This window comes from Neodiprion lecontei, chromosome 4, assembly GCF_021901455.1.
Source record: "Neodiprion lecontei isolate iyNeoLeco1 chromosome 4, iyNeoLeco1.1, whole genome shotgun sequence".
In the NCBI taxonomy this organism is placed as follows: Eukaryota; Metazoa; Arthropoda; class Insecta; order Hymenoptera; family Diprionidae; genus Neodiprion; species Neodiprion lecontei.
The window spans coordinates 38578915-38593937 of record NC_060263.1 but is presented as its reverse complement, the minus strand read 5'-3'; the positions used below and the strand labels follow the sequence as shown (position 1 = coordinate 38593937).

The following is a 15023-nucleotide window of genomic DNA, read 5'->3' as shown; positions in this document are numbered from 1 at the left end:
ATATTTAAAAAAAAAAAAAAAAAAAAATAAACGATTATATTTTCGAGTAGTGCTTTTTGTTCTTTTTTCTCTCTCTCTCTCTCTCTCTCTTTCTCTACATACATATATACGTATATTTCTCCCCCTTTTCTTTTTCAATTCCGGTTCACAATTTTGTGAAAGTTGTAAGACTGGCTGCTGCTGTTGCACGTCACTCTCACGATATATGCTCGGTGTATGTAATTGGGAAATTCTTGAGAAACACTAAGGAAATACATTACACATTACGTATATATACATACATGTGTTATAGGTATAAATGTAGTCCGTATAACTCTGGTAATTATTGCAGAAGATCGTATATATTTTAACGATGGAATCTGATGTATGATGCGCTAATCAGAGATAGGAAACAAAAACAAAAAAAAAATGAAAATAAAAATAAAAATAAACAAAAATAAAGGAAGCATAATTAATCATACGCACTTAATTTTATTTACATACTTTCCTTGAAATTTGAGACATCGGATTTACGACTATTCGATTAAATAACTAACAGATACCTGATGTTTTTTTTTTTTTTTCATTCATGCGTTTACATATATGAGTGATATACATATGTGTAATATGTGTGTGTATATATATATGTATATGTATATGTATAGAAGAGACGTTCAAGTTGCAGTTCAACGAGCTCATATTGGTAAAGCCGTCGCGCAATGCATGTCCAAAAATGGTTAGATGTATTATACACGTAATCTTCCGGAGTAAATCACTTTGACATTTTTCAAGGCTCGAGCCACCTGCAGGTATATACATACATGTACAATATTACTACACGCGTTACGAATAAACTGACCAAAACTAATCGCTGCGGAAATTTGCCGACAATTTATTTGGAGAATGTTATATATACTGCAGCGTGAGAAAATTTAATTATTTGGCACTTTAATATCGATATATATATGTATGTATGTATGTATATATAAAGATTTTTTGAACGTTGGTATAAACAGTTTGAAATTTAATCGTTGCTTTCATAAAATACGCCCCAGGCTGCTTCGATGTTACGAGAAAACATGTCAACCGACGAATGTTAATTATTAAACCTATATATGTATATATTATTGGCTAATTTATAGTCTAACGAAATTTTACCGATATGTTTATTACGCGTATGAACTTGGTCCGGATAGAAATCTTGCCAAGGTTGGATTTATAACAACGTTAAAGCTGTAACGAATATTAATGTTTTATAAAATTTGGTGTTATTTATTTTGCAATCTTAGAATAAAACTTTTGACAAATTCGAGTTTTCAAAATCGCAATCGATGCAAAGTTACGACCATTTTCTAAAGATTCATCAATGTCGCAAACTTCGACCTAACAGATATTGAAATTTGATAAAAATTAAGAAAGAAAAAAAAAAAAAAAAAAAAAAAATGAACAACAATCCTTGTTACTAGTGGTCGGTGAAAAACGAACACTCTTCGATGCCGGAAACCCTTGGGTGTGATCAGAAATGTGCGCCTCCGCAATTTAATGTCGAAGATGATTACATTATTCTCGTCGCGTGTGAGATAGGCGCGAAGCGAATGTCCATTGCTTGGTTGGTCTAACAATAAGGAGAAATAGGCTCTCTGCGCTCACTCGGAGTCATGCAGGACTTTGAATTTACACGCAGCACGTAACGTCAGCTGCGGCTACGGCAGTTCTCACGTAGGACAAATGAATTATCCTTCTCGCTGCCTCGTCTTAGTCTTTTTCTTCTTTTTCATTATAAATTCTTTTTCCTCGTTGTACCGTCTCTCTCTCTCGAGTAAGCTTGTCCAACATTGCCATGGATAAAATAAACTATATCCATCTGTCTGTCTATCTATCCGTCTCTCTGTCTATCTATCTATCTATCTTTCTATCTATCCATCCATCTGTCTATCTATTTATCTGTCTATATATGTATGTGTCTATCTACCTATCTGTCTATCTATCTATCCATCTGTCTATCTATCCATCCATCCATCTGTCTATCTAGTTATCTGTCTATCTATGTATGTGTCTATCTACCTATCTGTCTATCTATCTATCCATCCGTCTATCTATCCATCTGTCTATCTATCTATCTTTCTATCTATCCATCCATCTGTCTATCTATTTATCTGTTTATCTACCTATCTGTCTATCCATCCATCTGCCTATCTATTTATCTGTTTATTTACCTATCTGTCTATCCATCCATCTGTCTATCTCTTTATCTGTCTATCTATCTATGTGTCCATCTATCTAACTATCTATCTAACTATCTATCTATCTATGTATCTATATATCTATGTATCCATCCATCTATCTATCTATCTCTGTAATAAAACGCAAGGGGATTTTATTCTCTTCATGCCTAGCATCGCATCGTTGCGGCTTTGTTATATTATTGTACCTAGAGGTTGTTTTTATCGACTGGAGATCGTTTGTAAATGTTGGAGCAAAAAATTGTATCTATCCGTACAATCTGTGGTAACGGTTTCAAATACGTGAGTGGATTCTGGCAAATTCGCATCGCAAGTCTTTGATCTCTTGATTTTCTTGGTTCAATGAAAAGAGATGGGAATTGATGGTGGAAAGATAGAAATGTAAAATTTACAAACAACGCGGTGATCTATGTGATAGGTCGAGGAATAGAAAAGTCAATATATAAATAATCAAAACACGAAACTTGTACGAATCAATGTGGAATTATCGAAAAATGCAGAAATAGAAGGGTCACAAATGTATAAAATTTACAAATATTGAAAAATCCAACTCGTCGAATTTTAGGATATGGAAATTTGAGGGATTGATAGGAAAAAAGCGAAGTACAAAAAGTTAAAAATACAGAAATCCGAAAGATTATAAAATCGTAAGAATCAACGGATCTGACGATTCTATAGACGTAATATTTTAGCCTTCTGCATTTCGACTTTTGTATATAATATATTTCTGCACTTTCTGCATATTAAAATACTTCTTCGATGGGTTTCCTATCATCGTCATGTCGTTATCTCTATAAGATGAAAGATTACGGAATTTCATTTAAAATGATCATCTTCAGATAATACTGTCTATGCAATAAGGCGCACACTGCGCAGTTACACGTTCACTCGTTTGGTGGACGTTCATGTACCGTATACGTAACCACGTATCGTTTCGTTATCTCTACAAGATAAAAGATGATTTAAATTGATCGAAGATGTTCATCTCAGATAATATTATCTGTGAAATAAGGTGAATACTACGCATTTATACGGTCATAATTCGCTATTTCGGTGTACATGCATGTACATACCTACCGTATACAAAATCACCTGACACGTCGTTATATCTAAAAGATAAAAGATGATTTACATTTATGAAAGATGATAATCTCAGATAATATCATCTATGGAATTAGGTACATTTTAAAGCGCGCACCGGGTATTCATACGTTCATACCTGAATCCTTCCGTGGGCATGTATACTGTACATAATGCATACGTATCACGTCGCCGTTGGCCCGTGGCGAAGCGTGACGGTCGGTCCGTCATCGCGTGCCTTCGAACCGATCTTTAAAACTACACGGTCGCGATTATTATTGAAGTCTGCCCAGAGTCATGCTTGGTACTTGCGTTTCTTTTAATGCACGCACCGCGCGTAGCTCTGTGTGTGTATAATCGACGGTTTGAAATCCACCTCTCTCTTTCTTTCTCACTTCATTCGATATATCCAACGGGTCTTAACTGGAGCAAGGCGAACGCCGATCGCGGGACGGGAAAGAACGGAAGAAAAAGGCAGAGCCGTGGTCTCATTGTCGGAGAGTTGAGCATTGCGTCCGCTTCGTTGTCGTCGTCGTCGTTGTCGTTGTTGTTGTTGTTGTTGTTGTTGTTGTTGTTGTTGTTGTTGTTGTTGTTCAAAAGATCCGGAAACCCGCATCGGAAACCGCAAGTCCGCCGAGTTACCTGGCCTACCGCAATCCTGCCAGTAAGAACCTGCGGAAATATCTCTTTCACGGAGGATCTCTCGATTATGCTTTCCATTTCTTCCCTCGATTCACTTTTTCCTTTTCTTTCTTTCTTTCTTTCTTTTTGTTTTTTTTTTTTCCATTTTATTTACGACGAATTTTATCACTTATTTTTTAATCACGTCGCGTCATTTGTTTTCAACGTTTAAATATTTACGAATTTTTCCTGTTATACGACATAAGAAGTTTAAACTTATTATACCGAAAGATATCCTGAAACGGGGTACGTATACAAGTTAAAAATAAAATATTACATATTGTTTGTTGTATTATATACTTCTGGTTTTTACAGTGTATAATATAACTTTTAATCATTACCTACGGACCGTGCTTTCCTTAAAATAACAAGTGTACGTATATATATATATATATATATATATATATATATATATATATATATATATATATATATATATATAAATATATATGCAGTATCTGATCCACCACTATTATTAATACACATTGTACACTTGTCTCTTTTTATATTACATGTATATATATATATATATATACGATTGTTTTTCGTCGAGGTAGGTATGTGTAATGTGCGAATTGTCTGAAATGATGCAGGTTTAATTTCTTACACGTTATACATGTACGTTTTTAAAATTGCGTGTGTGCAGTTTTGCAATGCGAACTAGGCTGGGAAAATAAGCAACGGAATAGAAACCTGCTTTTTATATCTTCCTCTTTCTTTCTGCAACGCATTTTAATCCGCTTCGCGATCGCAGGTAGATTTTGATGAAAAAAAAAAAAAAACAAATTAGACCAGTTTTTCATACTCGACGACTTCCTGTCGATGATATTTTTCAATGAATCATAGATCCAATCGATATTATGATACGTATATGCCGCAGGACAACTGTAAACGAAATTGTAAAAAAATTTTCTTTGAAAGTTGTTAAAGAAAAAAAAAAAAAAAAAAAAAGCAAAACAAGAATACGCAATTTGTTCTTTTGTTTTATAACAGACAGACAATATAACTCGCAATGCTTATAAATTGACAAAAAGTATAATATAATAATATATAATTAACCACTGCAACACTCGATTAATCTCACTCATCTTTGCGCAATCGTTTAAATTACCACCGTTGCACTATCGATGACTGCTAAGTTAAAAATAATCGATGCGTCGATTAATCGAGTCCAAAAACATAATATCGAACACAATTCGATTAAATCGATGAAAATTAATCGATCGATAAATTATTTCGTATTTTATTGAAACGGGGCATTTGAAATCAAAATTTCGTACATATCATTACGCAGTCATGACGGCGGAAATTTTTTTTGACAATTCATAGTTTCATTCGAAAATATCTTTGCAACTAAGACAATGACAATAACTTACACTTTAATCACAAAAATTATTGATATTGCATTGCTTCGTTGATTCGATAAAAAAAACCAAAAACTAAACGTTCGGAAAAATAATCGATTATTTTTGTACATTCTTACCGGTAGTTACGCTATAATATTCAAAAAAGGTCAAATTATAAGTAACTCAACTTTTGACAGGCTTTAACTTTGACACAGTTAGTTTTACGAAATTTTTACCAAAGAGCTTTTTTTTTTTGTAAAGCATTCAATTTCCTACAAAACTATGTCCTTGGGGTTTTTTTTACGACGTTTCCTTAGCTAGTTATAAAAACTAGAAGAAGCAAACAACATTTTTCCTATCCAATTCTTATGGAAAATCGAAAAGTGCGATGAGCCACCCCTTAATATTAATATTAAAATCTTAAATTTTAACCGGTGTCGTATGCCTAAATGAAACTTTTGAACTTGTTTGGAAAAAAAATTTTTTTTCCGAATCACCCTGATATATATATATATATATTAGGCTGATTCAAAAAAAATGGCTAATTTTTTTTTTTCAAAATCCTCAGATAAAAACTTCCGAGAAGGTGTGAAAAGACGCCTGTAAAAAGCAGAGCCCTTAATATTATCATTAAGAGGTCGCGCATCGGGAATTTCTATTTCCCGTTTAAATAACACAGGAATAAATTTTTTTTAAATTTGCAATTTCGTATTTTTGCAACGGCTCATTGAATTAGCGGACCAAAGCATATTTTTGTAGGAAATTTGACGCTCTACAAAAAAAGTCCTTACAAAGTTTTCGATAGTCACACTCCTTCAAAAGTTATTCGAGGTCAAAGTTCAACTTACAAAAAAATTCAATGTTTTTTGTTTTTTTCGATGATACTATGAATCTTTTCTCATTATTTTGTTATAAAGATATATTCAATAAATATATGTTACTCTAATTGGGCTTTTTCAATCATTAATTTTCCCATCGAGTCAATATAAAGTTACCTTACAAAAATGCGATGTTAAATAATAAACATGTTATCATGGAGAATCCATAACTGATGCACTTGACTATTTTAAAATGTAATTGTTCCGAAATCTATCCTCTTTATAACAAAATAATGAGAAAAGATTCATAGTATCATCGAAAAAAACAAAAAACATTGAATTTTTTTGTAAGTTCAACTTTGACCTCGAATAACTTTTGAAGGAGTGTGACTATCGAAAACTTTGTAAGGACTTTTTTTGTAGAGCGTCAAATTTCCTACAAAAATATGCTTTGGTCCGCTAATTCAATGAGTCGTTGCAAAAATACGAAATTGCAAATTTTAAAAAAATTTATTCCTGTGTTATTTAAACGGGAAATAGAAATTCCCGATGCGCGACCTCTTAATGATAAGATTAAGGGCTCTGCTTTTTACAGGCGTCTTTTCACACCTTCTCGGAAGTTTTTATGTGAGGATTTTGAAAAAAAAAAATTAGCCATTTTTTTTGAATCAGCCTAATATATATGTATACCCGCACACCTACCACCACTTCTTATTATTACGTACGTAGACACGCCGGTATAAGGTACCGTTTTGCTCCGGGACCGTGGAAGACTCACACACTCGTCGTCGCGTCGCGTCGTTGACGGAACGAATCCGCAGGCTTGCAGAGGCTTGCAATACCTCTTACCTGTAACTTACATCTCTATGTTGGCGCAAATAGTAGGCAGGGTATACAAACCGCGTCGAGGAGGATAAGGTGAGTAGCCTGGTACACCCGAGGCAATGACCTTGCCCGCTCTCTAAGTCAGCATCGTGTACTTGCGTTATCTCCGTACCACGATCGATCGGTTAAACCTTGCCAACTGCACGCGATTACACGCCGGATTCTACATTTCTTTACATTCGTCAGGATTCGCCAACTTTTACATATATTAGGTTTATCCCAGTCTACGATACTGCGGGAACGGCGATCGTTACGTTTCTGATTTTACGCGCAGTCTTTCGGACGAGACTTTCATTAGAGGTTTGACGCTAATCGATTAATCGGTAGCTTCGATTAATCGATAAATCGACGAATTAGATTCACATGACGGTTGATCGGCAGAATTAGTATCGGGGAACTTCGATTAATCGAAACCGTTGATTAATCGATTAATCGTTTCTCCGATTAGTCGATAAATCGAAACGGTTTCGATTCACATGACGATTGATCGGCAGAATTAGTATCAGGCAATTTCGATTAATCGAAACCGTTGATTAGTCGATTAATCGGAAAAAACGATTCATTTTTATACCTGGGATGTATCATGATGATCGAATTTATCTCAAGTTGCCGTATATTTATGTAAAACCATCTGAAATTACACTGATACGGTTTAAAAGTTACTGATAAAATGTTAATCGTCGAGTACAGTCTTGTGTTACAAACTGCGCGAAGCCGTGAGGATTGAAAAACAAAACCAAAAAGTTTTAAATCCCTAAGCAAGATTCGCGGTTTTTTTTGTTTTTTTTTTCAAATTTTATTTCACGTCTTGACGGTATTATAACGTATAACGTATACACCCTAACTGCTGTAAGAAAAAAGTATTGGATCGCTTGTTTTCTTCTCTCCTCGTTCTCGAAGTAACAGGTTGAGAAAAGAAAGTGTCTTCAACGTGCATTCGTTTGCATCAGAAACAGTGGAATTAAATTTCACATAACTTTAGCAATTATCGTTTTTTAACGGTGATGGGGGGGGGGGGGGGGGATAGGACCTCATTATTTTGAAACACTTTACGCATATTACGTATGCGCAATAATGTAGAGAGGAAGAAGAACGTTCTTTTCCCATGGAACTTTCCCGTTCTACGTTTGGAACAAAAAAAAAAACATTGTCGATATAATTCAATTTACGGGAATAATTTGGTTTCAATTATGGTATATTTAATCGCATGTCTGACAGTGTTTAAGCGACGTTGATAATTCTTTCTAAATCATCCAGATTCACGAGTTTAGCGAAATTGAATAATAAAAAACCCATCGTTAGTGGATTGAAAAAAAAAAAAAAAAAATGTATCGACAACGATGATAAACATAGAACGTAAATTTATAAAGATTGACGAGACGAACAGAAATTTTATCGATGAAATCTGTCGATTTCGCATCCGTCAAACGAGACATGCGTTTAGATATACATAAATCCGATTTAACATACGTACATACATACATTCATGAATTATATATATGTATATATGTATGTATTTGCACACGCGTGCCGCGGCGTGAATACTTATGAGGAATCATACGGTACGTATCGCGGGTTATATAAAATTCGTGCGAACGACTAGCCGCGGGGTGTGGATAGCAAAATCATACGTATATGTATATTGTATACGGGTATTATAAATATATTTAAATATCTAATTGCACGTAGGAGCGAATCGCGTGCGTGTTTACTCCTGTCAATGCTGACATTTTGATACGAAATTCGGGGCGCGAGTTGTTGCGTCGTGTTATTTCGTTGTTCGTTAGTTCGTTCCTTCTTTCGTTCGTTTCTTCAGCTTTCTATACCGCCTAAAAGGACCATACGAAACCATCTATGTTCTCGCATACATTCCAAACACAAATACGCATGCTTGTCTATTATATATATATATATATATGTTCGCCTCGAGCGACAAGACCGATAAAGCGTCCAACGATGAGACGCACTTACAGACCATGTTGGTTCCTTCCAACTTCCAAGCTCCAACTTCCAACGTGTAGTATACGGTAGGTACCACGGTTGGCTTCTATACGAGGGATCGATTTATCTCAACCATATATGCGCAGGTACAAATACGTGCTCACAGAGTGATCGAGGATGCTTGATCGTTAATCAATCACGTAACAATTAGACACTGTCGTAAAATGGCATGTATAGTATGAACAATATACATTTGCTCACAGTATTTTCACCGTTTGCGAAAAGTTGAAAGATAATTAACTGATCTCGTCCGGTAGGGTAGATGTACTCTACGGTTTTTTGATCACCTTAGCACCACTTATGCAATGGATATATTCGTTACCTGTAATCTGAGTCTGCGGCCAGTAATTTTACAGATTTGCTTCGGTCTGATTGTTGAGGGAAATTAATAGTGTCGAAACCGCTGGATCGTACCTATCCAAGTATTAAAAAACTTACTCAAAGTTGGGTTAATAAGTGGGGATTTTCTTAAAGGTGACTCTTTGGCGCAAATCATGGTGAAGTGAATCTTGTACCCTGAGTCTGGATACGAATGGACTCTTCATTGTAGGTTCGACGTCTTTGCGCAAAGACGTTTCAAAGACACTTTTAAGAAATTATGTGAAATATCAAGACGCGTAACGTGTACGCAGATTCTGATCATGATCGTGTAACAGCAATTCACCCGGCACGTAATCGCACGTAATGTGGGTATGGATGTAGACGTGTTACTACACAGTGATATGCAATATCTGTATGTCTCCGGGTTCTGGAAACGCTCTCTACTCGCCCACGCACCAACTCGAGAGTTTGATCCCTGATCAACGTGTGTTCGTGTTTGTGTGTCTTGACGATCCCGCGGCTATCCGATCGAGGGCCTTCCGCAATGAAAGCCGGCCTGACCAACTCGCCGCATGTAAAGAGGCACACGTGTGTGCGCGCATGCAGCACCTAAGCGATACGTAATCGCATGTTACGTCGATGGTACGGAGTAAGAGGCGAGACCAGGTCGTTCCTCTTCGCCCTCTTCCTCCTCTTTCTCCATCGAATTTCATCCCGTGAGTTCCGCCAACGATGCCATCGCGATAGCCGTTAATGGCTCGTGTCGAACAGGTGTGCACGAGAGATCTGAAATGCGGGAACTACGGTTGAGTATCGTAATGTAACATGATCGGGAGACGAACGTAGCCGGGAAAAAGTGCGAAGTGCATCGGGGATCCGCAAGGTCGAACAGACTGCCTTGAGCGATGCGTCGTATCGACTTCCGGGTCTCGAGTCGTCATCTCGGTGATCCGTTCCCTCGTACTTTGGTATCAATCAGCGAATGGTCAGTGATCGACATGCCGACATCGGTCAAATATCAACACCTTCGATCAACGAGATGGACATACTGATTGTGTAAAAGCACTGTCACTGGCTGTTGTTCGGACGGTTGAATGATATGCGTTTTCGTAGGATGGTTATCGTACGGTAAGAATCGACAATTTTATCAGTACGACGTGTGTACTATCTGGTGAAATATTCACTGAATCAGATTTAAACGGTATAGGGAATTTTAAGGCATTGGACTGACGATTGAAGGAAACTCGTCGGGGAGAGAGGAAAAGCAATTCTATGATCAATTTAGGACCCTGTTCTTCGTGTGCCGAGCAGCCTCGGGGCTCGTAATACTGTACAAGTCTGACATCATCATCGGATACATTCACCGCTTGATGGATGATGTATCTTGCCTTACTTTAACCAACACCGGATCTTTCCAAGAGGGTTTAATTAAACAGACGCGTACCACGATGACACGGTGCAGTCGATTTAATCGTTGGTCGATCCTTCCATCGACGAAAATCGTCAAGAGTTTCATAATCGTTTTATCCGTTCATGGATTTCAATACATTGACAACTGGTCGATGATCAATGGCCGAGGTGACCCAAGACAAGGATTCGTTCTTCCAAGGTGTCGTTGATCGACGCACGGACAAGTTCACGGAGTTTCGAATAGTTTTTAATAACTTCACGGTATGTCCTCAGACGTCCTTGAACGTCCTTGCCGCGCAACTTCTGTTGAGAAAGGAGGGACGCGTGGGAGAGGATAGCAGCTTCTACATTGAACGTATGGTTCGTACACACGTATGTTTAATGTTGTGTATGCACACACGGTACGTAGGCGCTCGAACACGACGGCACCTGTCATCGCACTCCAGAGTTTGCTTGTCATCGCGCACCTACGTAACGCAGTTTCACTATTCCAAACGTCCCTTCTCGTTGGTTCATAACAACTCCAATTTCATCGCGTATTTCACTCCTCCACGTGTCCTAGTTTTATCTCCATTGTGTTTCACGTGATTGACGGAGGTAGTTTGGTCTGAATATGTTACACGTTTAATTGATCCATGCTTATTGATTACGTTCGGGTATTATCGACGAATGGTTTAAATTTACATCAGTTTTCACTACTTGTGATGATTGACGGTTTTGACGTCTTTTGATTCGATGCTGATATGCGAAACTGATGACCAAGTGACATCCAACATCCACTTGGGTGCTTTTTATCGAGGTCTTGTTCCGAAGCTTGATCAAGTTGACATAGAGAATAAAGGAGTAATTGTAGTAGACCAATCTGGTGCACCTGAAAGCGGAAAGTTGATCGATTCGATTGAAACATTGCGCCAATCATCGCGTGGTTCTGGGTCACGCTGACCGCACCGTAACCGTGAATGAATCGCTGAATTCTTCATTTCGTATGTTTTACGTTGGTTTAATTCGCGTGGCATGGCGCACACGACCAGGTCGCTTATAAAACTCCTGACTAATTAAATTGATGTTGTCTTTTCGAAGAAAGTATTAACGGTTACTCATGTGCGATATGCGAAGCAAATCGATTGAAACGCATCGCGCGTACCTACGACGGACATTCCAAGAACGATGAAGCAGGCTCAACTTTTGTGTCCGAACACGTAACGAGTTGTCTGAAATTTGTTTCACGTCCAGGAGATAATTTTTAAGTCACGCGGATAGTTGTTTCTTTCTTCTCTTTTTTTTTTAATCTTCTTTCTCTTTATTTCGCTCGATGATGAGCCATCGACACAGCGGAATCGGAGAAGCGGTTTTTGCTAACAACCCCGGTAAAACTGCATCAGTTGAAATCGACTCGATGCCTATGCGGTGAAAATGTGCCGGACGGCCGGATACGCTTTCGTGACTGGTGCCAATTATGACCGAAGAAATCCTTCTAGTTGACTAGACATGGATGAGAAATCGGTTCCCCTGACTCCGCTGTTCCTTACGACCACCGTACTCTTCGTTCCTCTCTTTCCCACCTCGTTTTACCTCGCCAATTGCCTTGCCTTGCCTTGCTTTGCCTTGGCTCGCCTCGTCTCGAGCTCGCGGTAACGACGCAATCATCTTCGACTACGCGGCCCCGAGGTTTCTTCCAAGGGTGCAGAGTGTAGAACCAGAACTGTTTCGCCTCCATGAAAAACCGTAGTATAACCGCAACAGCCTAGCCCGCAAGGTTGTTACGCGGATTTCTAATTCGTCGAAACCAGACCCCGAATTAACGATCCCAAGCGTTTTATTATAATGCGTTGAGATATAATTAATGACGCCATTCTCGATTTACGAGGAATTCTAACGACTTATTGAAATCTTCATGGAAGTCATTCGTTTGAGACAGTTTTATAGATCAGGGTAAAACCCAGGAAATATTCTTCTTCTTCTTCTTCTTCTTTGAGAGAGATATTTTTCTCGGTATAATGCGTCTCACATAAACATCCTTGCTATTTTATTTCATACTGCTATGTATGCTTCTTTTCAGGCTAGTCACAATCCTCAACCAAAATGGGATTGACCGTCACTGAGGACACGCCGGCGGACATGTTGGCTGGGAATATGGAACTCCTGGTTCAGCTACCGCCCCGAAACGACGACGACTATGAGAACGACGAGACGTACGAGGGGGATGAGGACGAGCACCGTCATCAGCACGGTCGGAATCATCACCGTTACCACAATCATCACATCACAAATGGTCATCATCCCCGTCGCACTGGAAACGGAAATGCGCGAAGAGTAACCGTGGCCAGAAGGTATTCATGCGTAATGCATACAACCACCTATAAAGTCTGCATTGGGATTCAACCGGAAAGAGAAACAAAAAAAAATCTTATTTCCAGATGCTATTCCCATCTTTTTTTTTATTTGGAAGATGAATTGCTCCTCGAGTTTTTTTTTAGTTTTTTTTTTTTTTTTTTTTTTATCACGAAGTGTTCATGTACTATGTATGCGTGCCCCACGGACCTTGACGGTGAGGCGGTAATCTTCTCGTCAGATGTACGGTGTTTTAGTTGAGGAGGTAACTGCGAAACTGTGAAACCCCAGCTGGCTTGGAACCGATTGCTCGTTTCCATTAGTCCAGGCATCCTTGGTACTATTATACATAGTTAATATAAAGGATATTTCGTTCGTTGGGTGAAGTAATTATTAGGGGAACAACGATTTGCTCACCGCTGCAGGAGGATATTGCAGTACGAAAGTGTTAGAGTGGAAACGGCAAGTTTTGCAATTTGACAAACTATCGAGGATAAAAAAAAAAAAAAAAAAAACCTCGCGTCGTCAATCGTACGACGATTTATGCGCAAACTTGACCTTGTCAAGCCTCCGGCGCTACTTTTAGACTATCTTTACTCGTTCAACTGCACAATTACACTCTATTGCTTATAAGACCGACATGAGAGTCGTTTATAAGTATGTACCTACTTACCGGTACCAAGTCCGCGTAAGTTCACAGCCATGAGAATGTGTATACGGTGAAACGGAGAAAATTTTCTGCGGCTGCCACAGCGTGTTACTTGACTCTTTAGAAAGTAGATAAACATTGTACCTTATACCTGCAGTCTTCGACTCTGCGTGACAGTGGTACTAACAATCGGTCGGAGACCCCGAAGTCGAATCTCTCCGTGCATATTCCGACTTATCATCGATCCCCGCTTTATTTGGGTTATCCGAAACCGGAAGTCCTTATGGTAATCCATTCGGTACATGCAGGACGATCGTAACTCGTCCTCCTCCTCGTCCTTGTGTGCGTGAAGCATCGTCCGGGTTATCTGGCCGTTGTTACGCAACTGCTTCACACGATGCTCTCTGAACCAGCAACAAACAGCACCACCGGTACCAGAGTCTGTTGCCTACCAGTTGTATTCTTACTTTCAAATATGTATAAGAACCGTACCGTTACTGGACGGACAATCGATTACGTAAACAGAGATGCAGTGTGTACACTCGGTCCTGTGTTGTGTCTAAGTATTGGTAACTACCTATATAGTCGTTACCGGTTGTCCGTCAGGGACCCTGAATAAAACATCGTTCGTACACCACCCTCATCCTCTTGGCGCACGATTTGCAATTTCGTTACCATTTATCGAGGCAGAATGTCGAGAGACGGAGAAATTTTCAATGGAAGTTTTTGCAATATTTGGGATTTAAACTTGGCACGTTACTGTTTACCAAAGTCACGCTGACGGAACACCTTTAGTCGTGTCCAAGAATAGAGGATGTATCCCGTGTTTTGAGAACACTCGCAAGTGTAACGGACTACTACTTGATACCGACCTTTTCTTCTCCCGTGATCGTTTAGCACACCGATGATGGATCTCCTCGTCCAAGTTGCAACGTCCCAGAAATTATCAGCGTCCAGCTACACCCTCGAGGCTATTGGAGAACACGGCTTGGTTCTTACCCATCATCCTAATACACCGATCGGCGCGCTGGACGCGTTGCAGGTTTGTACCACAATTGTATAGAGGATGTAATCCTTCCGATCGTTATTTTTTTTTATACCTACCAAGGAGAATTACGTCAGTATCTCGATTTCGTGGATGCATGTGTATTATTGTATAACCGTCGAATGCGATTCGGCATTCTTGCGGCAATACATATACGTAATGATATTATTACCATTGTCATGATCGTGCGGCGATCAATGATGCATAGATCATGAAAAATTTACAGTAAAGCTA

The 15023-nt window shown here is 38.6% G+C and overlaps 1 protein-coding gene across 4 annotated transcripts in view; it reads left to right on the top strand.

Annotated features, from left to right (window-relative positions):
• LOC107216537 (proteoglycan 4) overlaps positions 1 to 15023 on the top strand; it is a 67010-nt gene that overhangs the window by 39284 nt on the left and 12703 nt on the right. For all 4 annotated transcript variants that reach the window (XR_006904174.1, XM_046738997.1, XM_046738996.1 and 1 more), the window contains exons 4-5: positions 12824 to 13094; positions 14642 to 14786. Coding sequence is in view for 3 of the 4 variants with exons in the window: in XM_046738997.1 (XP_046594953.1) it covers positions 12847 to 13094; positions 14642 to 14786 (393 nt within the window). In the remaining variant the exon portion in view is untranslated. The remainder of the gene's footprint in view (positions 1 to 12823; positions 13095 to 14641; positions 14787 to 15023) is intronic.